General features: G+C 32.6%; 1 protein-coding gene across 11 annotated transcripts in view; it reads left to right on the forward strand.

The window, feature by feature from the left end:
* CUL2 (cullin 2) overlaps nucleotides 1-27,353 on the forward strand; it is a 167,674-nt gene that overhangs the window by 136,486 nt on the left and 3,835 nt on the right. For 9 of the 11 annotated variants that reach the window (XR_013171992.1, XM_077151922.1, XM_077151926.1 and 6 more), the window contains 10 exons: nucleotides 564-726; nucleotides 3,408-3,541; nucleotides 5,016-5,123; nucleotides 5,755-5,814; nucleotides 9,785-9,913; nucleotides 10,026-10,112; nucleotides 11,138-11,290; nucleotides 11,588-11,665; nucleotides 15,682-15,748; nucleotides 26,315-26,517. Coding sequence is in view for 10 of the 11 variants with exons in the window: in XM_077151922.1 (XP_077008037.1) it covers nucleotides 564-726; nucleotides 3,408-3,541; nucleotides 5,016-5,123; nucleotides 5,755-5,814; nucleotides 9,785-9,913; nucleotides 10,026-10,112; nucleotides 11,138-11,290; nucleotides 11,588-11,665; nucleotides 15,682-15,748; nucleotides 26,315-26,517 (1,182 nt within the window). In the remaining variant the exon portion in view is untranslated. Of the gene's footprint in view, nucleotides 1-563; nucleotides 727-3,407; nucleotides 3,542-5,015; nucleotides 5,124-5,754; nucleotides 5,815-9,784; nucleotides 9,914-10,025; nucleotides 10,113-11,137; nucleotides 11,291-11,587; nucleotides 11,666-15,681; nucleotides 15,749-16,383; nucleotides 20,419-26,314; nucleotides 26,518-27,353 lie in introns of those variants that run through there. The other 2 variants (XM_077151931.1, XM_077151933.1) reach the window with 2 other exon arrangements.

The following is a 27,353-nucleotide window of genomic DNA, read 5'->3' on the forward strand; positions in this document are numbered from 1 at the left end:
GATAGGCTTTAGTAAAGGTGTTGATGGGCACATTTGACTTGACTAAATATGTTTGCTGTCCAAAAATTTTATGAAATCTGTAATGTGATAGTTAACAATCCTGCACATACTGTTTACATTGTTATTTTACAAGAAGAAAAACCAAGGTAAAATAATCTATTTGGCCCAGTTAATGTAAACTATTCTTTAGTTTAATAGTAAAACATTTATATAGAATAAAACCTGTTTTTGTTTTTAATAATTTGTGCCCACTTTTCCTGTGGCATATTAGGTTGTCTATAATATAGGATTTTTGCGATTCAGTAATGAAGACAGAATGCAGACAATTTAACTTCAGTTCTTGTTCATAAGATTGTGGTGAAAGGTAGATTTTAGCTAGTAGCTTAAATAAATATTTGAAACAATATATGGGATTTGGGTTAAAAATGGTTATTTAATTCTTGTTACCTTTACTGTGTTTAATTAAATCATTATAATTTGGTTACCTAAGTTATTAACAGATATACGTGTTTTTCCTCATAGTAAAACTGAATAGTTCATGCTATAAGAATATATTTCCATAGGTTCTAGGTAGGTTAAAAGATGAAGAAATTCGATGTCGAAAATACTTAAATCCAAGTTCATATACTAAAGTGATTCATGAATGTCAGCAAAGAATGGTAGCAGACCACTTACAGTTCTTACATGCAGAATGTCATAATATCATTCGGCAAGAGAAAAAAAATGGTAAGTAATATCAAACATAAATGTAAATAGAAATAAAACTACAAAGCCACTTCTTCCATCATCTTTCAGCCACCTTAGATTTAAAGCATATTTTACTAATAATATCTAAATTATTAGATATACATTTTTACAGATTAGTAATAGTGTATTTTGAAAGACTAGCAAAATATGTTTTCATAGTATATTCTAAAGTCAAAAGAAAAACTGGAAAATGTGTTTGCACATTTTTATATGACAAATACTAATTTTCTTAATACATTAAAAGTTCCTAATAATAGGAGAAAGGGTAGAGGGTAGGAAAAGAAAATATGAATATACTTTAAATATATGAAAAGATAGCTAATCTCCCTTACAATAGGAGAAATACAAAATGCAAATACACATGGATGCTAGCAATAAGCACTGAAAAAATGGAAATTTTTAGAAAAAGAGATAATAAATTAGGAATTACCAGATAGCAAGGAGTAAATGTAATAAGAATGTGCCAGACCTACACAGAAAGCTAAGCATTATTGAAAGCAGCATTGATTTTTAGATCTAGGCAGTCTAGTCAAAAATCAAGATTTTAGCTTTAATTCTAAAGGTTATACTCTTGGAATAAGAATAGCTAAGACTATTTTGAAGACTTACTTTACAGGATAGCAAGACTTAGGATAAAAGCACAGTAATTAAGATAGTGAAGCATTGGGACAAGTATAGGCAAATAGACTGATGGAATAAAATAAAGAGCCTAGAAATGAGCCATGCATCTACAGAAACTTGACATAAGACTAAAGTGGCACTGCAGAGCAGTGGGCAAAAGTTAATCTTTTGAAAACAGTGCTGAATCAGTTGAAAATCTATTTGGAAAGAAATGAAATTTGATCTCTCCCTCAAACACCATACACAAAGTCAATTCACAGCAGATTTTTGTCCTAAATGTAAAAGATAAAATAATTACACTTCTGAAACATAGAATATCTATATGACCTTGAGGTAGAGAGAGATATTTTTAAATAGAACACAAAAAGCACTAACAACAATGGAAAATTGACCAAGTCTGTACTACATTAAAATCTAAGCCTTTGCATTATCAAAAGGTCATTAAGAGAATGAAAGACAATCATACGGTTGAATATTTGCAGTAACTGAAAAGGTTTATATTTAAAATATAAAATATTTTATATTTAATTATATTATTTTATATTTATAATATATTTATTTATTATATCTAAATATAAAATATTTTATATTTTATTATATTATATTATTATATAATTTATATTATATTCAAGTCAAGAAACTTGAATAGTCAGCTGGAGAACAAAAGATATCCAGATGGCCAATAAACATATTAAAAGGTACTCAGTCTTATTAAAATAGAAGAATGCAAATTAAAGTTATACTATGGTATGCAAATTAAAGTTATACTATGATATCAATACATTAATTGCATTTTAACAGAAAATTTAAAGAATGAAAATACTGAGTGTAGGCAAGTGGAAACTTGTTATACACTGGTTAGGCATATATATTGATGCAACTACTTTGCAAAGCTGACATTGACTACAAAAGCTGAATATATGCATGTGTTATCATCTAGCAGTTCCATTCCTTGGTATATAACCCCTGCCCAAAATGCATGCATGTAAGCATAAAACTTTGTGTATGAGAATATTAATAGAAGCATTATTTGTATTAGCCCCAAACTGGAAACCACCCACATGTCCAATAACATTAGAATGGATAAAGTATCATATATTCATACAATGAATATTATAGAGAAATGAAAGCGAATGACTTCATTCATATATAGTTCAAAAAGAGACAAAATAATCTATGATTTAGTAGTCATGACAGTGGTTACTTTTGCAGAGAAGTAGTGATTGGAAGGAGGCATGAAAGAGACTTCTGGGTTGTAGGTTATGTTCTGGCTTTTACCCTGGGTGGTGATTAAAAGAGCATGTTGTGTGTTCAGTTGTGATAATTCACTGAAATTTGCACTTTGATTTGTACTTTTTTCTGTATATTACACTTCAATAGAATGTGTAAAATAAAAGCCATTACACTGAGACATCATTTTTCACCTCTCAGTGGCAAAGATCAAAATATTTGGTAACACATTGCTGGCAAGGGAGCTCTCTGCTGCTGGGAATGCTGTTTGGAAGGCTCTAATCTTCAAGATTAAACTTTGACATGGCAATTCCACTTGTAGGGATTTATAATACAGATATGCTGCCCAAATACAAAATTTATTAGCTTCAGCAGTGTTTGTAATAGCAAGAGATTGGAAACAACCTAAATTTCCATCCGTTTGTAAGTGGTTATAATATGTCCATATAATGGAGTACAGTACAGTTTTAAAATATAAGGAGAAACCCTTTATGTGCAAATATAAAAATATTTAAATATCCTGCAGGTGCAAATAATACATAAAATGCTACATTATTTGTATACATAGAGGGAATAATATGTTTATTTGCCCAAATGTGCATAAAACATCTTTGGAAAGCTAGTAAACAACAACATTGCTTTCTTGTGGGGTGGGGAACTAGGTGGCTGGGAGACAGGGGGGTAGGGAAACTTTTTCTGTATACTCTTGTAATTCTGTATTTTGAACCATATATTACCTAATAAATTGAAATAAAAGTAGTTTTTGAAATATTTGGGAATTTAATAATCAACATCTTTTTTCCCTTCAGACATGGCAAATATGTATATCTTACTTCGTGCTGTGTCCACTGGTTTACCTCATATGATTCAGGAGCTGCAAAATCATATCCATGATGAGGGCCTTAGAGCAACCAGTAATCTTACTCAGGAAAATGTGAGTTGTGTAAGGAACTGAACAGTTTTTCTCTTAATCAGATTTATCATGGAGTTTTTCTTTTGACTTTACTGTTTTAAAAGATGAAATAAAAAATTACGTAGTCCCACCATCCCATCAAATCAAATGTCTTTTATTAAATCATTTTAAACCTAAAGTCTTTAGGGCTTGTTTGAGAATTAACAAATTATTAGAAAATCATTGAATGCGATAGACTTTTTATTCATGTTGATGTGTTCCTTTCTTCATTTAGCAATTGTTACTTAACTTCTCACAGAAAAAAATATTTTGCTGTTTCTAAATAACTATTTCTACAAAGTTGGTATTAATACTTAGATAGCTGTAGAGGTAGAATGGTTAATCAATGATAAGATGGACAACTTTTAACTTGCCATCTTTTCAAAAGCACCTTGCCAGTCAGGTGCCTTTTCCTGTGAAAGTGTGCTCCTACCATCAAATCTTGTTGGACTGCCTGCCTTGTTATTACTGGTGGTATTTGATGAAGAAGGCAGATACGATATGAAATGCTGCTTCGATCTCTTTCTTATATAGAGCTGTACTCTTCTTCTGTAACATAGTAATTTGTGTGTGGGCACCATTGCTCAGAAGCCTGTATTAGGAGCTGATCACTTTAGTTTAAATTTGTCTTGAAAATAATTTATTGTATAATATTATTTTTTTATATCTTGCCACAGTAATGCATACATTTTCCATCTGGTAGAAGTACTGGTTTATATTTAGGTTTATTAGTTTGTATTGTTTATTCAGTTTATGATGTTATATTAGGCTTATAGATTCAGGCATAGAAACATAAAATTTGATATCGGGCTGGAAGATAAATACGAAAAGAAGAGAAAAGAAGAATGCATTTGTGGTAGACTTACGATTTTAGCTGACTTGGTTAAGTGGTAGGCACTGACTTCTTTATGATTATCTTCATTAAGAGGGGAAGCTCATATTTGCACTACTAGGTATTTCTTCTTTCTGAGATGTGGAGGATTGTACTTACCCAGCTCCAAGGGCCTGTCCCTCACAGATGCTGGCTCTTTAACTCTCCCATTTTTGTTTTTTTTCAGCCTTTTGTGTCTTTGAAGGCAGTTTTTTTTATATAACCCTCTATGAGTGTGATAGGCCTGGTAGTTCAGAGAATATATCTTGTGTGTTACCCTTAAATTATGATATTCCAACACAAGGGAGAAGTATGTTTTTGTTGGATTCTTTTGGCAAAGGTACTATTCAGTCTTGCATTTCTGGTATTGATTGACAAGTCATTCCGGTGTCAAAATTCTACATTATCGAGACCATCTTAACTGAAACATTTTCTGAGAGAGAAAGAGAAAGTGCGTGTGTGTGTATGTGTGTGTTTGTCCATGGAAAACATTGGCTTGTGGAAAACTTTAATTATAAACAAGCTTTTAGTAAGCATAATTTGTCCTGGAACTTCTTAAAATGTGATTTTCTACTTTATATTTCATATTTTTAGATGCCAACACTATTTGTAGAGTCAGTTTTGGAAGTACATGGTAAATTTGTTCAACTTATCAACACTGTTTTGAATGGTGATCAGCACTTTATGAGTGCATTGGATAAGGTAACTTTATATATATATATTTCCCTTTATTTCATCATCATCCTTTCATCATCATTCTGTTGGCAGTTTCAGATATCTATTAAGCCTTCTAATTTATGAGATATCTGTTTCAGGTATGGAAATTAACCTCAAATAACTAATTTAAACATAAAAGTCAAAATGGAAATAGCATAACTTTTACGTTATTAAACTGAATGATTACATTGAGCATTTGTACAATGTCCTGTGATTATGCTTTATAGAGGAATTGTTGATAATATATCTTCTGAAGATATATATATATATATTTATATAAAACTTTAACACTGATTTTTCCTTTGGTGTCTAATACTTTAGCTATATTAAATAATATTTAAAGGAAATTTATTTACAAGTTTGTTGTAAGAGGAAAAAGTGGCCTTATTCTATCTGTTTAAATTTCAGTAATGAGTTATAACAAATGCCTTTCAGTAGGAACAGGATAAATTATTATTATATATTTGTCATGAAGAATTCAGTTAGAGGAGTTTATCCTAGGTTAGATATGAAAATGATATTACAAACTACCACTAAGATGCCATGTTTTCTATGAATGTAGAGATTATAACATATACTGAACCAGCTATACTTTTCTGGCTTGTTTTCTCTTTAGGCTCTTACTTCAGTAGTAAATTACAGAGAACCCAAGTCTGTTTGCAAGGCACCTGAACTGGTAAGCTGATGGTTGCTTAAGAGCAATCTTATGAAAAGTCATTATTAGAAAATGAAAACTGAGGAGAATGTCATGCTGGTTTTTTTTTTTAAACATTTTTTAGAAAAATAGATGAAAATTAAATTAGTAAAAATAAAACTGATGATCTATGTCATATACAATTTGACATGCAATGGACCATATACCCTAGTTTTTTCCTTAAGTAATAATTAAATGAGAAAACATTACATTTTGCAAAGTTTGGATTTTTAAAGGTCTCTACTTTGAAAAAATTTATTTGTATTTCTTCATGGAAATTTGGTTATATCTTAAATCTAAAGGAAATCTAATGATAAATTTTTGGTAACCTTTAAAGGAAACTTATAGACAAGGTTGTTGTAAGATTAAAGAAAATGTAATTCATTGTCAAATATTAAAGAGCTACTTAAACTTCACCTGCATGTTCTTTTAGAAATTTTAAGTATTTATGTCAGTGCTTTATTGGTGAATAAATGTTTATTTGATTTTTTTACCTCTTTATAGTTCTTTTTCTTTACTCTATCACTTATAGTTTTCTACGTTCTTCGTGTTTTTCATACAGTTTTTTCTTATGATTTATGTTAGAGATTTACAGAAAAAAACATGCAGAAAATACAGTTCCTATGTACTGTCTTCATCACACCATTCTCTGTATTATTAACACTTTGTTTTAATTCTGTTACAATTGATGAAGCGATATTATTATGATTATACTATTAACTATAGTCCATAGTTTACATTTTGGTTCACTGTGCTGTATAGTCCTGTAGTTGCTTTTTTCCCCCAGTAACACATGTACAACTTAAGATTTCCCCCATTTAAGCACATTTGAATATGTAATTCAGTGGTATAGTAGGGTTAATTACATTTACAGTGTTGTGCTACCATCAGTACCATCCATTACCCAAACTTTCCCAACCTCCCATAAGAAAAATTTTGTACTGATTAAACATTGATTCCCCATTCTTTACCTCTACTTGGGACCCTGATAACCTGTATTCTAGTTTCTGACTATGAATTTGCTATTCTAATTATTTCATATCAGTGAGGTCATATAATATTTGGCCTTTTGTGTCTGTCTTATTGCACTCAACATGATGTCTTCAAGGTTCATCCGTGTTATCTCATGAATCAGAACTTAGTTCGTTTTTACTCCTGAATAATATTCCATTGTGTATACATACACATTTTAATTATCCTCCTTCTGTTGTTGGACACTTGGATTGCTTCCGTCTTTTGACCATTGTGAATAATGCTACTAGGAACGTTGGTATGCAAATATCTGTTCAAGCCCCTGCTTTCGTTTCTTTCATTTAGTATATACATTGATGTGGGATTGCTGGGTCATATGGTGATTGTGTACTTTCAGAGGAACAGCTGAACTGTTTTCCACAGTGACTGTACCATTTTATATTACTGCCAACAATGTACAAGCGTTCTTGTATTTCTGTATTCACACCAACACTTGTTTTCCATTTTTTAGTAGTAGCTATTCTAGGGAGTATGGAATGGTATCTTGTTTTGGTTTTGATTTGCATTTCTCTAATGGCAGGTGATTCTGCACATCCTTTCGCCTGCTTTTTGCCCATTCCTGTATCCTCTTTGGAGAAATGTCTATTCAGGACTTTTGCTCATTTTTTAATTCGATTTTCTTTTTGTTGCGTTGTAGGATTTCAACGAAATATTCCAAATATTTTCCCTCATTCTGTAGGTTGTTTTTTTACTTTCATGAAGTCCTTTGTTGCTCAAATTTTTAATTTGGTGTTCTCATTTATATTTTTGTTGTTGTTGTTGCTTGTGTTTTGGGTTGTAACGTCTAAGAAACCATTGCTTAATACAAGGTCCTAAAGATGTTTCTCTGTGTTTTTTTCTAAATAGGTCTTTGATCTATTTTGAGTTTATTTTTGATATGGTATGAGGTAGGAGTCTACCTTCATTGTTTTATGTGTGGATATCCAGTTTGCCCAGAACCATTTGTTGAGACACTGTTTGTTCTTCATTGAGTGGACTTGACACCTTTGTCAAAAATTAATTGACAGTAGATATGAGAGTTGATTTCTGAACTCTCATTTTGATTCTGTTGGTATGTGTCTTTCTTTATGCCAGTACCATGCTGTTTTGATTACTGTCGCGTTGTAATAAGTTTTAAAACTTGGAAGTCCTTCAATTTTGTTCTTTTTCAAAATGATTTTGGCTACCTGGGGCCCCTTACTCTTCCATATAAATTTTGTTGACTGGCTTTTCCGTTTCTTTAGTGAAGTGTGTTGAAGTTTTAATTTGGGTTGTGTTGAATCTGTAATTCACTTTGGATAGATTTAATATCTTGACAATATTTAGTCTTCCAATTCATGAGCATGGAATATCCTTCTGTTTATTTAGGTCTTTTTATTTTATTTTATTTTTAAATATTTTTGTTAACAGATCTTCACACACAAACATTCTGTACATATTATGCAATCAGTGGCTCAAAATATCATCACATAGTTTTGTATTCATCACTGTGATCATTTTTGTCACATTTGCATCACTCCAGAAAAAAAAAAGAAAGAAAAAACTCATACATCCCATACCTCTTACCCCTCCCTCTCACTGACCACTAGTATTTCAGTCCACCCAGTTTATTTCACCCCTTATCCCCCTATTATTTATTTATTTTTTATCCTTTTTTTTTTTAACTTATCTGTCCATACCCTGGATAAAAGGATCATCAGACACAAAGTTTTCACAATCACATAGTCACATTATAAAAGTTATATCTTTATATAATCATCTGCAAGAGTCAAGGTGACTGGAATCCAACTCAACAGTTTCAAGTACTTCCCTCCAGCCACTCCGATACACCATAAACTAGGAAAAGGATGTCTATATAATGCATAAGAATAAGCTCCAGTATAACCTCTCGACTTTGTTTGACATCTCTCAGCTGCTGAAATTTTATTTTGTCTCATTTCTCTCTTCCCCCTTTTAGTCACTAAAAGGGCTTTCTCAATCCCTTGATGCTTTGCCCTGGCTTATCCCAGGAGTTCTGTTCCATATTTCCAGGGAGGTTTACAACCTTGGGAGTCATGTCCCACATAGTGGGGAGGGCAATGAGTTCACTTGCCAAGTTGGCTTAGAGAGAGAGGCCACATCTGAGCAACAAAAGAGGTTCTCTGGGGGTAATTCTTAAGTCTAATTTTAAGTAGACTTAACCTGTCCTTTGTAATAATGTTTCATAGGAGTGAACTCCAAGATTGAGGGCTCAGCCTATTTGTTTGGTTGTCTTCTCTGCTTGTGAGAATATTGGAAATTCTCCAAATGGGGAAGTTGAATATTTCCTCTGTTCTTCCCAGTGTCCCAAGAGGACTTTACACATGCTTCTTTTATTCACTGCCAAAATTGCTCTGGACACATGCCCCATATATCAGGGCACCACTAACCTGGACAAACCAATAAAATCTCATCCCCTATTCAAGGTTTATGCAGGTCTTCTTTGATTTTTTTCTTTAGCAATCTTTTCCATGTATATGACCTTTCATTCCTTGGTTAAATTTATTCCTAGATATTTGATTCTTTTATTTGCTATTATAAATTGTTGACATTTTTTTTTTTTTTTTTTTTTTTTTTTTTTTAGACAGAGAAGGAAGGAAGGATAGAAGGAAGGAAGGGAGGAAGAAAGGGAAACATCTTTAAACATTTTCTTATTTTATTATATTTTGTTTGTTTGTTTGTTTTTTTACATGGGCTGGGGCCGGGAATCGAACCGGGATCCTCCGGCATGGCAGGCAAGCACTCTTGCCCGCTGAGCCACCGCGGCCCGCCCAATTGTTGACATTTTTAAAAACATAAGCTTTAGGCCAGCAAAGACCCTGTAATTGATCTTATTTCAAATTGTTGTAACTTTATATCCTTTGAGACATGATATATATACCTAAGGATCCTTTATAAGACCTCTTATCAATTTCTATTTGAGCTTGCTAAGTACTGTGACAACTTATTAAAGAAATCAGCAAAAGGGATGACCGAGAATGAAGTAGAGGACAAACTCACAAGCTTCATTACTGTTTTCAAATATATTGATGATAAGGACGTGTTTCAAAAGGTAAGTTGTGAATAGAAAACCTTTGTGTGCGTTTTAGTTAACTTTGATTTACTTTTGTACTTTTAAATCACCGGAAAGGAAGTAATCTTTAAAAATATCTTTTTAAATGTAGTTCTATGCAAGAATGCTGGCAAAACGTTTAATTCATGGGTTATCTATGTCTATGGATTCTGAAGAAGCCATGATCAATAAATTAAAGGTAAAGTAAGCCTTTGATCCAGTATTGTCCCTCTTAGAAATTATTAGCACATGGATACATTAATTGCTATATTGTTTGAAATAACAGGAAATAATTCATCAATAGGGAACTACTTAAATGTATATTGATATATTCATACAGTAGTATATGTAAATACTGTATGAAAAGGACAAAATATAGATATAATACATATAATCATATTAACTTTACAAAATAGTTGTATTACTTATAAATAAATATACCTTAAATACTCCTTTTAAGTAGCAGGTTTCTGGAGTGCAGTTGAATTTTAGTTCACTTTTACATTATTTCACCTTACACAGTGAATAACTGTGTAGTAACTGATTCATATTTATCCTAAGTTATTCAGTAGTTATTCAATAGATGAAAATTTTTCCATATATTAGACATTAAATATCCTGTACACTTCTTTTTAAACATAACAGTAAAACATATTTTGAGTTTTTAAAAGTAATGTTAACAGAACACAAAGCTTTTTGTATCCCAGGATTAGAGATTCAGATTACCGACCACGTGATGACAAAGTTCTTAATAATTTCAAAGAAATAGATTTCCTTATTACTCAATAGATGATTTAAAAATATACCTTCGGTGCTCACTTTTTTTTGTTTTGTTATTTTTAATTGCTGCTGGCTTCAATATTCCCAGTAATCTTTCATGTTTTCTTGACACCATCTGTAAATGTTACAGGGCATCTTGCATATAATAATGGAGCATTTTGCAGTGTTGAAAATAAAACATAGGAATTTATAGAAAAGTTTTTATTTTAAAAGGATCCTTATTGTTTCTTAAATATGTGTTTTCATTCACTTATTTAATATATCTTAAAAATGAAAGGAAATTTGAAAGTTTTGCACAGCTGTCTTTGGGTTGTGAATAATGTAGGCCTTGAGTGTTGACATACAACAGGTCATTTCCCCAAAGACTTGGCTATAGCAACCTAGTTTTATTAATCAATATAGTTTATTCATTTTCTGTTTTTTTTCAAAACCACTTTTTCACAGCAAGCTTGTGGTTATGAATTTACCAGCAAGCTACATCGGATGTACACAGATATGAGTGTCAGCGCTGATCTCAACAATAAGTTCAACAATTTTATCAAAAACCAAGATACAGTAATAGATTTGGGAATTAGTTTTCAAATATATGTTCTACAGGTATGAATATGTGTTCTATTGTGGGCATTTAATAATCACTTTAAATACTCTTATCTACAAAGGATTAGTGAATGCTTTCTGATTATATTTCTTTGAATAGTGAACAGTGGTTTGCAAAGATGCATGTTATATTGATTTGAAACAAAATGTGCTGTGATGGTAATACTGACAGGTTTTGTCAGAATTTTGAGGGGGGGGGGAAATGGTGTTTTAGTTGCATAAATTGTTTTTAAAATATTTACTTTCAAGTTAGATATTGATCTATTTAACATTTTTATTCCAATGTTTTTCTTGTAGGCTGGTGCATGGCCTCTTACTCAGGCTCCTTCATCTACATTTGCAATTCCTCAGGAATTGGAAAAAAGTGTACAGATGGTAAGTTTGTAGGAAATGTACTAGAAAACCTAAGAAATACTATTAATTGTCTTTGTATTATATCACCTAAAATATTTTTCCTAAGTCTTAAGGGCTCAGTGATACAACCAGTATAGTCACAAATACAGTCACAAATTATTGTCAGTCCACTCTCTGGGAAGAATATAAATTATTATAGCTGCTAATATTAAAGTTAAAATGCTGAAATTTTCATACAGTTTAACAAAGAATGCCTCTTATTCTTAGTAATTCTAATATTTGCTCCTTAGCAGTTTTAAATTACAGAAATTTAGATATTAATAGAACGTTAAAAAAAAAAGTTGAGAACTCAGTACTAAAAAATACTTTTTAAATTCTCACTTTGAATTTTGAGTCATTTTTATACCTTATTTATACTTTGTAATTGTTATTTTTGTTTTAGGTCTATAAGTTAGGTAAATTTTTGTTGAATTGAAAATAGTCTAGGAAAAAAATGGATTGAAGCTGGAAAATTCTAGTAGAAATGCTTACTAAAAAGCTTTTAAAGAAACTTTATCTGTTTTAAAACAATTTTATTAGATATAGTTCAAATACTGTTCATCAATTTAGTGTGTTCAAGTCAATGTTTTATATTACCCCAAAATAAATGCTTTATCTATTAGTAATCACTCCTAAACCTCACACCCCTTCTTGCCCTAGATAATGTCTGGTTTCTGGCTCTGTAGATTTGCCTATTCTGGTCATTTTATTTAAATGGAGTTACATAATAAATAGGTTGTCTTTTATGACTGACTTAATTCACTTGGCATAATATTTTTGATGTTTACCCATATTGTGGCATGTATCAGTACCTCACTCCTTTTATTGCTGAATAATATTCCATTGTTGTATGGATGGACCCATTTTATTTATTTATTCATTGTTGGTGGACATTCGGGTTATTTCTACTTTTTTGGTATTACAAATAATGCTGCTATGGACATTCATTCATGTTCAAGTTTTCAAAGTGGATCTGTTTTGATTTCTCTTGAAACTGACCTCTCTTGATTTTCTAACTCACCGAAAAAGTCTTCTTATTTCTTTATTGGATGGAAGCTTGGGTAGCAGTTTTCCTAGAGGATTCATCATCTTCTAATAGAACCTTATTTGGACAGTGCCTCAAGGTTATGAACCAGTGAGTTATGCTTAGATTTGTGGTATTAAAAATGAAAATTCTTTTTCCTTGTACTGTGTACAGGGGGTAGTTGAATTAACTTTGAAGAAGACTTGTCATCTGAGCATCCATTTGCATGGATAGAGTATGGCTCAGTTATTGTGTGTTTTGCAGGAAGAATAGATATAGGTAGCGAGGCAAAGCATTTTTAATGTATTTGTGACCAGGCAAGAGAAAGAAAATTGACCCCTCTCTTTTGACTGTCTTAAAACTTATTTCTTCGTCAGCCTGCTTCTCAAGTTGAAATTAAGGGAAAGATTTGGGGCTGGCAGAAAGTTTTCCCCTGTCTTTATGCTCTTCCCTTTCCTTTTGAAATAATTGTTTACCCATAATTTTCTAATTCCTCTAACTTTATTTATAAATGTATGTTCTTCATCATATTTCGCTTTACTTGTTTACAAATAGGAAGTAGGTTTCTATCTGACTATATAATTCCAATATTTTTTCTCCATTTGAGTTTTCTCTAGTTACCAATAGAGGGCGTTTGTCCATGTATTTTTTTTACCAAGTAAATCCAACCTTTCAATTACATAGGAATGAAAATACATTTGTGTATTTAAGAGTGTACATTTGTCATATGTAAATTAATTCATCTGACTTAGTGATGATTTATGGTTTTTGTGTCTTAAATATAGCCAGTTATCAAAATTATTTCCATTTTACACATCAATATCTTAAAACTGGAAATAAAGCTGCAATTAAAAGTAGTTTATTTTGCATTTTAAGCCAAAAAGATTTTTTGCTTCAGTTTCAATAAGAATTTATGTTTCTTTTGTACCATGTATACAGATGTGACTAATATTAAAGAAATAAATATCTAAAGTAGTACATGTTGATGTAGCTCTTAGATGTGAATAAACTCATTGGTTATGAATTGTTCATTTTTAAGGCCTTTTGAGTTCTAATTAATGCTTCAAATGGTGTTTTAAAAATGCTATCCTTTAACCAAATTATTTACCTTACTGTGTGAAATTAGTCAATATGTATTTCTTACTAAATAATTTTAAATTATACAGTTAAACAGGATTTGCAAACTTTTATCTTTGTAATATCAGATTACTTTATAATTCCATTTGGATGATAGACCTTACACCTATGAATACAAGCCTTTTTGCAAGTGCAGGCACTGTGAATCGAACCCGGGTCTCCGGCATAGCAGGCGAGAACTCTGTCACTGAGCCACTGTTGCTCGCCCTGAATTCAAGCCTTTTAAATCAGATTTTAAATTTAAGGATGAAGGAGTATTTTATTTTGGCATATCAATATGATTAATAAAACTTTACTGAACAGTACTAGTTGATTAAAGTATAAAGAGTTTAAGCAGCCTTTAGATCTCAGTCTTCTTAAAGTATTTTTGCACTTCATAAAGCATGCTTTTTTGGATTTTTAAAAACATGTTATTCTGTTACCATATATAAAATCTAACATTCCCCTTTAGTCATATTTAGATAATATATTTCAGTGCTGTTAATTATGTGCACTTTAAGCTTGAGTCTCTCATTTTTCAAAATGCTTTATTTTGCTTTTGTCTACAAATTCATGATAAATATGCCTTGGTTAAATTATAGTTGTATAAGTAATGATTAAAATTTCTTGATGATGCAGAAGAATACTAATGAGTCAGAGCATACTTCTGGAATGTCCTTATGACATATTTTGATTTGTTTTTTTGTTGGGACTAGAACCAGTTACCACATCTTAAGTATTCCAGGTGCCTTTCATTTTCTGTTTATCACATAAAGGGATTGGAGCATAATCTGGTAGAGGATAGTGCTGTGTCATTGGAGGGAAAAACATTTTGAACAAATAGCAACTTCTTTGGACTAGGGGAGCTTAGAATAAACTGCTGAAAGAATGTACTGATTCTTTTGTCTAGCAGCTGTAAGATTTCATTGTAAGAAGTAGACTCAGTGTAATGTTGATTTATTTAAAGTTCTTTTTGAGAGGACAAAAGGTAAAGTTTAATATACAAGTAAAAGCTTTAGATGTATTACATATGGCACATCAAGCTATAATTATATCCATAATTCTGAATTGTCACATGATAAATTTTTATAATAATCAGTTTATAATGAAGTTGAATTTTTTATTTTTCCATATTTCAGTGTGTTTTTTTCCCCCACGTGTATTATATACTAGTTTTTTAAGAGGTGTGAAACACTATATTTTTGGGGCTGGTATTCTATAGTTACACATTCAGTCCAGGGAGAGAGTTTTTAAAATATCAAAGTTGTACTTAAAGAATGTTATATTTAATTATTCAAGTAATGTTAACAAAAGAATATCTGAATTACTCTGAAGCTTTATTTGTATTTGTGTTTAACTCAATGTGGGAGTTAAATTATACATGTAACTTTATAACTTAGCACACAAATATTAATTGACCTGTCACTTTATCAAAGGTATATGTTGGGAAATAGGAGATTAGGCATGAAGGTAAGATTTTTATTTTCATATTGAAATCTCTGTGGTGGTGTTTTTGGTCAGTAATTAATATCTCTAAAGTCTAAATTAATATAATCCAAAACTGATAATGAATCACTAACTATTTCATTTCTGAATTTATGTGAAAAGTCAAATTTACAGTTCTGTGATTTAGTGTAGAGAACCTCGGACAAAGTTCTCAGTGAAAATAGTTGGGTTAATATTTGTATGATCTTGGTCAGAGCCTGTACAGATAGATGTACTTTCTTATCTGGAAAACAAAAACATCTTCCTGATGTTATAATGTCCTTTCTAACATGAACACTTTTTCACTTTTGCAAGCATGATGATAGCTAAGCAAATTGTAGTAGCTAGAAATAATTTTTTTTTTTCTTTACAGTTCGAATTATTTTACAGCCAGCATTTCAGTGGAAGGAAACTTACATGGTTACATTATCTTTGTACAGGTAAAATACATTCAATTGTATTTGATTTAATGAAATTTACTTGATTTTAATAATATAGAAAGAGATTTCTTATAACCTAATTATAGTTTTTAACCTTTTCACTCCATCACCTTTCTTGATTCTTTTAAAACTAATAATGAAATTCAAATGTGGCCCTTAATTGTAATAGTATTTTATAATTATGTTGCTTATAATATTACTGCTTATTAAGAAAATTTTCCAAATTTAGTATGGTTTATTACGTTTCTCTTGCACTGTACTTTTTATAGCTATTAGAAAATTTATGTAAAAACTGAAGCCTGATGAGTCAAATACTATTAGTAACATGTTCTAAGTATGCCAGATATCCTTAGATATTTCATGAACACTATCAAGAGACTTACTTATTTGATTTTTATGTTGTACTATAGTGAACTGAAATCATAAATGTTTTTCCCCAAATAGGCCTAGTAATTTCCAGTAGCTTCCAGCTTTAGAAATAACTTAAATTAAATCTAGCATTTTCTTTGCTTCTTTCTGGAACAATGGGATGAGTCTACTTATTGACAGTAGGATTGAAACTGTACCTGATGACTGTAGATTGTGTGTAGTTGCCCAAAATTAGCTAAATCAAACACCCAAATTTTCTTCACTAGGGCTAAAGCTGTGGTTTGAAAAGTGCATTGAATTAACCTTCCCTTTGCACGAGAAGAAAAGGGTAAATATATTAATATCTCTTAGGAATGTTACAGAGAAATTAAAATCCAACCAGTTGCCATAATCTTTATTAGGAAATTCTATCCTGTCACCGAAGAGAGAGTTCATCCAAGTAACAGTAATACTTGCCACTTATTTGACTTCTTGGAATATGGTAGCTCATTATGTTACTCTGTTACTATGCATTTTATATTTACATAATTGTATTGTTTGTATAAGCTTTCCTTTATTGAGAAAACTGGGTGCTTTAAATTGTTTGATATTGTGTGAAGTAAACAGATGTTTATTGATATCCTTTATAAGTGGTTACTTAATAGGTGAACTTTTATTTTACCTATTTTGTGAATGTTTTCTACTCTATTGTAATAAATGCAATTTATTTTAATAAAAAATATTGTTGGACCATTCTTATAGACAGTATGTTTTCTAAGAATGCTTATATATATATTTTGGAGGGGGGGAGGGCATGTTATAGTTCCACAATTTAGGCTTTTATTTCTAGCTGCTCTAAGATGCTGGAGGCTAAAAGAAATATCAGTATAATCCAACACTCATTCTCATTTGTTAAACCAACCTTCTCTGTATAACTCCACCATCATGTTTGATCTTTCTCCCACTCTTTAAGGGTATTTGGGATTCTAACTTTTTCATGTTAGAAGGAGCTGTTGATAATAAGGGGTAGAGGGATGAAACTAGTTGATGTTCTAGAGAGGTTGGCCCTTCTGCATTTCAGGACTTGTCTGATCTGGGACCCATCTGGAGGTTATAGGTTTCTGGAAAGTTACCAAAGTGCATGGAACCTTTATATATATATAATACCCTAAGAATGCTAATATATTTTAATGTAATTGAATTCTGTTTGTTCTATTTCCCTTGAATGTCTATCTTTGTTAATTTAAACTGTTTTGGTTTTTCTCATTTTATCAGTAATGATCTGCCTCCTAAACTAATTTTATGAAGTCCTTATTCTTAGTATACAGCAGCTAGCTGTATATATGCACAGAAAGAAAGAGGCAGTACAAAATTTTCACATTGGAATTTGGATTGAAAATTGCCAACAGTAATACCTAAATAGGAAAGATAACTTTTTTCCCGTTTCTGAACTATATTTTGTCCCAAGCTGGTACACAGTAAACAAATTTTTGAAACTATTGTTTGTTTTGTCTTGTTTTAGTTGTGTATGTATGTGTTTAAGTCAAATAATGTATTCCTTTGGAAAAGAGATGTTAACTCTGTACATTCATTTCTTGTTTTGATCCCAGAGGCAGTCTGAAAAAGCCTTTTGGGTAGAGTTTGAATATATACTTAATCTAAATATTCATTTAACAAATGGTTTTCAGATACCCTCCATATATAAGACACTTATTCAGGAGTGCCCACAGTTGGCATAAAGCTTACAGACCTCTTTAAAACATTGGCTCTGATCCTTGACTAATCACTCAGTATTCTGTGTCTTGAGAATCCTCATCACTTGTACTTAATACATACTATCAAAATTATTTTTCCCTAGTCCCTTTTCACATTACCCAGGTTATTGAAAACCCAAGACACAGTTTGATTTTTATGTATTATAAGCCAGACAGTTGGAGGTAGGGTATATAGTGGTATTTGGAGAAGGATTTAGAATCAGAGCCCAGGGTATTAGCTCATCTCTTACTAGTTGTGTAACCTTGAGCAAATTACTTAACTTCTCTGGGCCTTTTTGCATATCTGTTTCTTAGTAAAATTTATATCCCCTGTGTTCCCAGTATTTTAGAATGCCAGATATACAGAGGTAAAATACAGAGCTTCAGCCCTCAAAAGCTCACGTCTAATATGTGGACAGGCAAGTAAATAAATTATAGTTCAGAGTTTTGAATGTTGAGATTGAGAGGCAAGCCCCAGGATCTTATGTTATCACATGGAATGTGGTGGCAGGTGGTATTGGCAAGGGAATGCTTCTGGATAGTTACCTGAACTTGGTTTTCAGGGATGAATAGGACTTAGCCAAGATAGGCAAAAAAGCATCTTGAGAATTTATTACCAGTGAGGTAAGAACTTTAAGTAAGGAGTCTCCCATATTAAATGAGACAGACACTTAGTGAGAGAAAGTCTGAAATTCCCCTGGATTTATGAGTAGGACTTTGGATAGAATTATTGGAGGAAAGAAAAAAAAACTTGATGAAGAGATACAAATACAGAACCTGAAAACTTTTACACTGTCTAGATGAAAAGTTTTATTTTTGTCAGAGCAAAAATACTTGAAAGAATCTCAGTCAGTTGCTGAGGGTTAAGATTGCAGAGTCATATGGTAATTCTGTACTTTCTGAGGAATAGCTAAACTGTCTTCCGCAATGGCTGCACCAGTTTACATTCCCACCAGCAAAGGAATGTTCCTATTTCTCTACATCCTTGCTAATACTTGTAATTGGCTAAATTTTAATATTAGAAATTCTAGTGGGTACAAAACAGCCTCTCATTGTGGTTTTGAATTGCATTTCCCTAAATGGCTAATGATATTGAACGTATTTTCCTGTGCTTATTGGCCATTTGTATATCTTCTTTGGAGAAACATCTTTGGAGAAACATTGTGTTACTTGTGTTCTTGTTGTTGAGTTGAGGATTTCTTTAAATAAAAATCTGGATATTAAACCCTTATCAATTATGTGGTTCCCAGCTATTTCCTCCTATTGTGTAGATTGTTGTTTTACTTTCATGAGGAAGTCCTGGAGGCACAGGAGTTTTTTATTTTTCTCTGCTCCCATATCCTTCTGTTTCCCCTCTTTATGTTGTGTTTTACCCCCCTCCGCATTACCTCTTTATATTTTGTGTGTCCATTACAAGGATATATGACTTTTCCTTGTTCAGTTATATTCTGACTCTTATAGGAATTAAAGAGTAGAGTTGTATATTGAGGTCACAGTACTATTGGCTTTTTTCTTTTTCAATTATTATTAATAAAATCAATCACCATACATAACACGAATATTCTTAATGTATGAACATTCCATACTGGTGTGCAATCAGTGGCTCACAATATCATCACATTGTTGTATATTCATCACCATGATCATTTCTCAGAACATTTAAATCACCACACAAAAAGAAATAAAAAGGAAAAAAACTCATACATACCATACCCTTTACCCCACCCTGTCATTGACCAGTAGTATTTCCCGCTACCCAATTTATTTTAACATTTGTTCCCCCAATATTTATTTATTTTTAATCCATATTTTTTATTCATCTGTCCATACTTAGATAAAAGGAGCATCAGAACAAGGTTTTCACAATCACACAGTCACTTTGCGAAGCTGTTTATCATTATACAGTCATCTTAAAGAAACACGGCTATTGGAACACAACTCTACAGTTTCAGACACTTCCCTCTAGTCTTTCTAATACGCCTTAAACTAAAAAGGGGGTATCTATATATAATGCATAAGAATAAACTCTTGACTATGTTTGAAATCTGTCGACCACCGATGCTTTATTTTGTCTCATTTCTTTTTTCTCCCTTTCAGTCGAGAAGGTTTTCTCAATCCCTTGATGCTGAGTCCCAGTTGATTCTATAATTTTTGTCCCATGTTGCCAGGGAGGTTTACACCCCTGGGAGTCATATCCCACATAGAGAGGGAGAGGGCAGTGAGTTTGCTTGCCGTGTTGGCTGAGAGATAGGCCACATCTGAGCAGCAAAAGAGGTTCTCTGGGGGTGACTCTTAGGCCTAATTTTAAGTATGCTTAGCCTATTCTTTGCAGAAATAAGTTTCATATGAACAAACCCCAAGATTGAGGGTTTGGCCTGTTGATTTTGTTGTCCTCATTGCTTGCGAGAATATCAGGGATTCTCCAAATGGGGAAGTTGAATTTTCCCCTTTTCTCACCATTCCCCTAAGGGAATTTGGCAAATATTTTTTTATTCACTGTTCAAATCACTCTGGGATTTATCGGGGAATCACTCTGGACAAACCTATAAATGCCCTACTCAAGAGTCCATGTATTTATGGTGTTCAATTGAACTGTCCATATGAGTTATAGTAGGAGATGCACTAGTCAAAATATAAATTTTGTACCAAATATCTTGCTTTAAGTATGCTTTTGCATTTACTGTTTTAATTACCTTTACTGAAGATCTTCATTTCGTCACACTACTCCAAGCCTCACTCTCCTGTTTTTCCTTTCCAACCTGCAGAACTTTCTTTAGTAATTTTTATAGGGCAGATGTTTTGTTGACAAACTCTTTGTTTCTTTTTATTTATAAATATTTTTAAGTTCTCCCTCATTTTTTAGTTTTGACAGATAAAGAATTTTGGGCTGGCAGTTTTTCTTTTTCAATACCTTAAATATATCATACTACTGCTGTCCTGCCTCTAGGGTTTCTGATGAGAAGTTGATACTTGATCTTGTTGTGGATCCCTGGTATGCAATGAATTGCTTTTCTCTAGCTGCTTTCAAAATGCTCTCTTTGTCTTTGAGATTTGATATTCTGATTAGTATGTGTTTCAGAGTAGTGGGTGTGAACTGTCTTCCACAGTGGCTGCACCATTTATTCTGTATGGGGTCTGTTGTATTTCTTGGACATGTATATTTATGTCTTTCATAACAATTGGGGTAAGTTTGTCCATTATTTCCTCAAATATTCTTTCTGCTCCTTTGCCTTCTCCTTTTGGTCACCCATGATACATATGTTTGCACATTTCGTGCTGTCACTCAGATCCCTGAGACACTGCTCAATTTGTTATTTTCTCTGTTGTTTTGACTATATGATTTCTACTGTCCTGTCTTCTGGTTCACTGATCATTTCTTCTGCCTGTTCAAACCTTCTGTTGTATGCCTCTAGCATATTTTTAATCTCCATTATTTTGCTTTTGAAATTTTCAAATTCTTCTTAATGCTCACACATTGTCTTCTTAATATCCTTTAGTTGTATTTCCATATTTCCTTCATCTTCATGAATTGATTTAGGAGATTTGCTTGAACTTCTTTGATTGGTTCGAAATTCTGTGCTTCCTCTGAAGTTTTAATTTATTCCTCTGACTAAGCCATATCTTCTTAGATTTTGTGGTCCTCATTGCAACAAAATCATATCTGTTTCTTCGTATGATCATAGTTTTTTACTGATGTCTGAGCATCTCGTTATTTGGATGAGTTAACTCTGAATGAAGGCCACTTTCTCTCTCTTGTCTAGGGTTTTATTGTCGATCAGCTTTGTGTTAAGACTCTTCTTTGAACTTGGTCCAACTTATTCTGGACCTTTAGAATAACTCATATTTAACTGTGTCAGATTTTCCCAACTCTTCTTCATCTGATTCTTGCCCTGGATATGTGGTACAATTTATAAGATTATGCTTTTTATGCAGTTGTGTAACCTCCAGGAGAAAGCTCTCTTTCCTCTGTTCTTTTCCAGGAATCTTGATCTATTCTGTTTGTTTTTGTGCAAAATTTCTCCTCAGTGTCTGTAAGTTCTCTCTCCCTTATTCAGTGCACCTTTTCCTTAGAATTTTTAGTTCTGGAACCTGTCTTGTCTTAGAGCATTCAGTTTTCTCCCTCACCCCCTGTAGTTTTTCTCTGGGAGACATTTCTGCCTCTGGTTTCTTGGCTGTTAAGGTATTCTGTCCCAGGGACCTGGGATATTCCAGAAGCATGGGTCAATCTAGAAAGCTCTGCTTTGCATTTAGGTGGGCCAGCAAACAGAGCCTAGATTGTGCACCTCTAGCCAACGTTTCTACTGTGTTATCTCTTTCCTCCACCCTCCCCTGGGGCTCTTTTGTAAGTGGCATTCCTCAGCCACTTTTGTTGTGCCCTGGGTCTCTGCAGACTTGGGTCCCTGTGCCTGGATGTGTGTGAGGTTCAAACCCACTTCTGTGAGTGGCTCTGTAGTCTGCATCTGCTGTAGGAAGGACCCAGACTGTGCTGCCTCTGTGCAGCTCCCAAGCTGCTCAGGGACTGAGTGAGAGGGAGTGGTCTGGACTGGCAAGTCTGGGATGGAAATGTCTTACCTGATCGTGGAGATTCCTTTTCTTTTGATGTTTATGGAGTCTTTCTCCAGTCTTTATCATCCTCAGGAGTTCCAAGTAAGTGGGATTTGTCCTTGCATTTGTTAATTCTGACAGGAAACGTTTCTAGGGGATGTCTTATGTCACTATGTTGATGACATCACTCTGGGTGCTAGATTTTGTCATATGCCTTTTTTGCATGTGGTTTTTTCCCTTTATTTTCTTAATGTGTTGTATTATATTAATTGATTTTCTTATGTTAAGTTCTTTTTCATACTTGGAATAAATCCTATTTGATTTGTAAATAAATCCTATTTGTGTATAATTCTTTTAATGTGCTGTTGGATTCAGTTTGCTGGTATTTTGTTGAAGATCTATGCATCTGTATTCAAAAGAGATACTGGTCTGTAATTTTCTTTTATCTTTATCTAGCTTTGGTATGAGGGTGATGTTGGCCTTGTAGAATGAGTTAGCAAGTGTTTCCTTCTCTTAAAATTTTCGGAAGAGTTTGAACAGGATTGGTGTTAATTATTTTTGGAATGTTTGGCAAAATTCCCCTATAAGGCTGTCTGCTTCTTGACTTTTCTTTGTTGGGAGGTATGTGATGACTGATCAATGTTTTTACTAGTAATTGGTTTGTTGAGAATTTCTGTGTTTTTGAATCAGTGTAGGTAATTTGTGTCAGTCTAGGAATTTGTCCATTTTATCTAAGAGAGGAGTTTCCCAAGTCAGTCTTTTCCATCTCATTTGGTAATCAAAAGCCATGATCCTTGATTGGACTGCACTTTCCCCTTATCTTGGGGATCTAGGTTTTTATGTCCCTCTCTGGCACCAGCAAGCTATACCAAGGTCCGGACCCACTGCTACTGCTGCAACAGTGGATGATGTGCAGTGGTAACCACTGTGCAGAGAGAGCAGTTTACTGGTATTTACTGCAGTTTACCAACCTCTTCCCCGGCTTTTCCCTGGATAAGGCACAATTTTCTCCTGGACTCCAGAGATTTGAAATAGTTGATTCATATAGTTCCTGCCTGTTCAAAAGGTGTTCTGGTAGAGGGGCTGATTCCTGGAGCTTCTTCCTCTGCCATCTTCCCACAATTCCTCTGTATAATTTTTTGTTGTTGTTTTTAGAGACATTGTAGGGTTAGAGATAATCATGCAGAAAATACAGCATTCCCATTCTAGCTCCCACCATCAGCACCATCACTGACCCTTTGTACTAGTGTGGTAGTTTTGTTGCAGTTGATGAATGAACATTATTGTGATTATACTACCAACTATAGTCTATAGTTTTTACTTGAAGACTCATCACCTGTGTTTTGCAGTCAGGCATACTTTTTCAAAAAGCCCAGGCCAGCTATTTTTTAGAATGTTCTGGATTTATCACATTATATACTTGTTACATGCTTTTGTTGTTTTTCTTTATTCCTTGTACTTCCTGTAAAGTGGAAAATGGGTCTAAAAGTTTGATTATATTCAGATAAAATACTGTTGGCAAACATGCTTCTTAAGTTGTCCTTTGTATTTCATATTGCATTGTATCAGGAGGCTGACAATGTCAGATTGTCCCATTATTAGAGATAGCTAAGTTTGGTCACTTGATTAAAGTGGTGGCCACCAGATGTCTCCATTGTAAAGGCACTCTCTCCCCTTTTCAATTAGCAGGTGATCCTAGGGGTAATAATTTTGATTACATAGTTATACCCCATTCTACAAACAACTTCTCCTAGCAGTTATAGCAGCCATTGATGATTATTGCTAGAATCAGTTATTTCATTACTGGTTGCAAAATGGTGATATTCCATCATTCCTTTAACATTTATTAGCTGACATTCTTCTCTCTTTCCTTAAGAGATTAGGGAGCGGACACGTAATGAGGGAGTGACTTAGGTTAATTAAACTCATTCTGCCGACTCTTTATTTCCTGTTTGTGTATATGCCAGTTGAATCATGTTTGGCTTATTTTAAAAATTACATATGCTTCAGGATGCTTTTTATTCTAGTGTGGTGTTCTTTAGAATTTGCAACCTCTTCTCAGTTTAAATTACTCTGTCATTTTCCTTTTCTGTTTATATGGTAGTAAATTAAATGGATTGACTAAATTTGGGGTTTCTTTCCCTACCCACATATTCCTTCATGACTTTCCCCTTTATAAAAGGAAAAAATTCTCCTTTTATAAAATTCCCCATTGAACTAAGTACAAAAAGAGTGATACTGAGAAAAGTGGAAAGTGAACCATGTACCCCTGAGTTCTGGTAATTTATTGAAAAATAGCAAGAAAAAGATAATTAAAAATTAACTATTTTTCCTGTTTTTAAAGGTTACAAAATGAACTTAATCATAAGTAAGTGGTACTTTGGCCCGTACTTGCTTTGTCTTTAAATGCTCTTTGGGTTCTGGCAGTGGTGAAAGATTATTTAGTGTGGCTGAAGACTCACTCAACCAATATCCAAACTCATCCAATATCCAAACCCGTGGCACTTATTATAGCATTAGGGCCAGGTTCATTAGGTCAAAATAGCCTGGCTGATGGTCCCACTTAGTCATCTAGGTACTTGATGATTTATTTCTGGCTGTTTCTGACATATGATTTAACAGTCATTTGTGCAAATGATATGATACAAATTTTGTGATATTTGTTCCTTACCATATTTCTCAAACTTCAATGTTGGTGAAAACCCTTAAAGTACTTTTTATACTAATTGTTAGTAGTCTCGTAATGACAATTCTATACAGAAGCCCTTTGTGTGAATCTCATATTTCAATTTTAATATATTAATTCTCCTTTTATAAAATTTCAGAAATGAGGAGTTTTTCCCTATCCAAATAATTTTGAAAAATATTTCTGCATATCAGATTATCTACTGGTTAATATGAAATAAAACAAAACATAATTGATAGTAGCAATTATGGAACTTAGTATGTGGATCTGTGAGTACTAAGATGGAAAATTAACATATCCTTTTAAATCTTTTATTACACAATAAATAAAAGAAGCACAATTCTTGATCAGAGTTACTAATTATGACTAACAGGAAAAACGCATCTCTGAGGTACGTTCAGATAAAAATGATGTGCTCTTGAATTAAAATCAGCTCTCATGCAGGTTTAAATAGTCAGATACTGCAAAGTGTGTTTGTGTGTATATGTTTTGTTATAATCACTATACTACATCCTTATGTTTTAGGAAGCAGTTTTCTGAATTGCATCATTTATTTTTAAAAATTGATCACTTGGAGACTACAGAGTATATATGTTAATATCATGTTGTGTCCCCAGGATGTTGCAGAACTGTAACTTACAGGGCACTTTAGAGTTCAGGATATTTTTATCAATCACCCATTTCAACAAAATAATGAATCTGCCTATTTGTCTCTCCTTCCGTTCCTTTTTCCATTAGAAAATTACTGGGAAGGAAAATATTATTTATGAGACAAAATATCATTGTTAATATTTAGCTGAATTTTAATTTAGACAGAACTGCTACAAGAGAAGCATTTCCAGTATGCTTTGTAGGTTTCCTAATATGCTTGAACCATACCTGGGGATAAACCATATAGAGACAGAACGTGAAGTAGTTGCTGATAGTCAGCTATCATTCTCTCCTCTCTCCACCTCTTTTTCTTTTTTCCCTAGTTCTTAGCCCTCCTAGCAACATTTAAAGACCTTGTTTAAGCCTACTGATCTATACACATGCTCAAAACTAATAATCTTTCCCCCAAACCCCAAATTACAAAACAAGTACATTGTTAGTAGAAATGACTTTATAATAATTTAATAAGTCCTTGTGCCCTCTTTTCAGTAGAAAATATTTGAAATAACTAATTACTCAAGTGATTTTAAAGTGTTTATTTGAATGGTCAGTTTATTGTCATAGTTCTTGTTTTAATTATAGGTGAAGTAAAAATGAACTATTTGGGCAAACCTTATGTAGCCATGGTCACTACATACCAGATGGCAGTTCTTCTTGCCTTTAACAACAGTGAAACTGTCAGCTATAAAGAGCTTCAAGACAGCACCCAAATGAATGAAAAGGAACTGACAAAAACAATCAAATCATTACTTGATGTAAAAATGATTAACCATGATTCAGAAAAGGTATGTGATAATATTCCAAGGAATTTAAGCTTTCCAAACATTAAAGCTTTTTTGTGAAATGTTCAGTTTTGAAAGTAAGGTTAGAGTTGATAATGTCCTTTGCACTTGGAAAGCACTTAAATCAGCTACATTACTCTACTGCAAGCTCTTAATAGCTATGAACTTGAAGAATCATAGAAAATGTGATGTTAGTGCTGTGCCTTTGTGGTATTTGCCCTTTATTTGACAGTTTTAAACTAACCTATCATAAATCTTCATGAGTTTTTTCCATGTGTTTTTAAATTATATAGTTCTATAACTGTAAATGACAATCTATTGATTTAATAAACAGATTTAGAAATCTGTTGTGTCTGTTTTCTAAAAATATTAATTTTATCTATTTGTATGCATATTTAAAATGTATATAATTCTATCCCAAGTGCTCTCAAGTCCTTTAATTTCAGGACTCAATTAACCACAATATATTTTTAATATTTGTCATGACAAACCAATAGTATATTCCTTTTTTCTTCTTTATAATCCTTTTTTGTTATGACAAATCCTAGATGTTTAAATGATATTAAAAAGCAGAGATGAATAAATAAGAAAAAATCTTGTAATAGAGATGTTTCATTTTTATTTTGGTGAAGTTAATAACCTACAGTTGATTTCTCTCATCAGTTCATTTTGCTTTCATCTGTAAGATTATGGTGACTTTTTTTATGACTTTAGAATCTTAACACCATATTAACACAGTATTAAATTATATATTCCCTTAGTGTTTAAAAAGTTTTTATTTTTATTTAAGATATGTTAATTTTGCTGCCCAAATTTATTACAAAGTAAATTTGATTTAG

The sequence above is a fragment of the Tamandua tetradactyla genome, chromosome 1 (assembly GCF_023851605.1).
Source record: "Tamandua tetradactyla isolate mTamTet1 chromosome 1, mTamTet1.pri, whole genome shotgun sequence".
Taxonomy (NCBI): domain Eukaryota; kingdom Metazoa; phylum Chordata; class Mammalia; order Pilosa; family Myrmecophagidae; genus Tamandua; species Tamandua tetradactyla.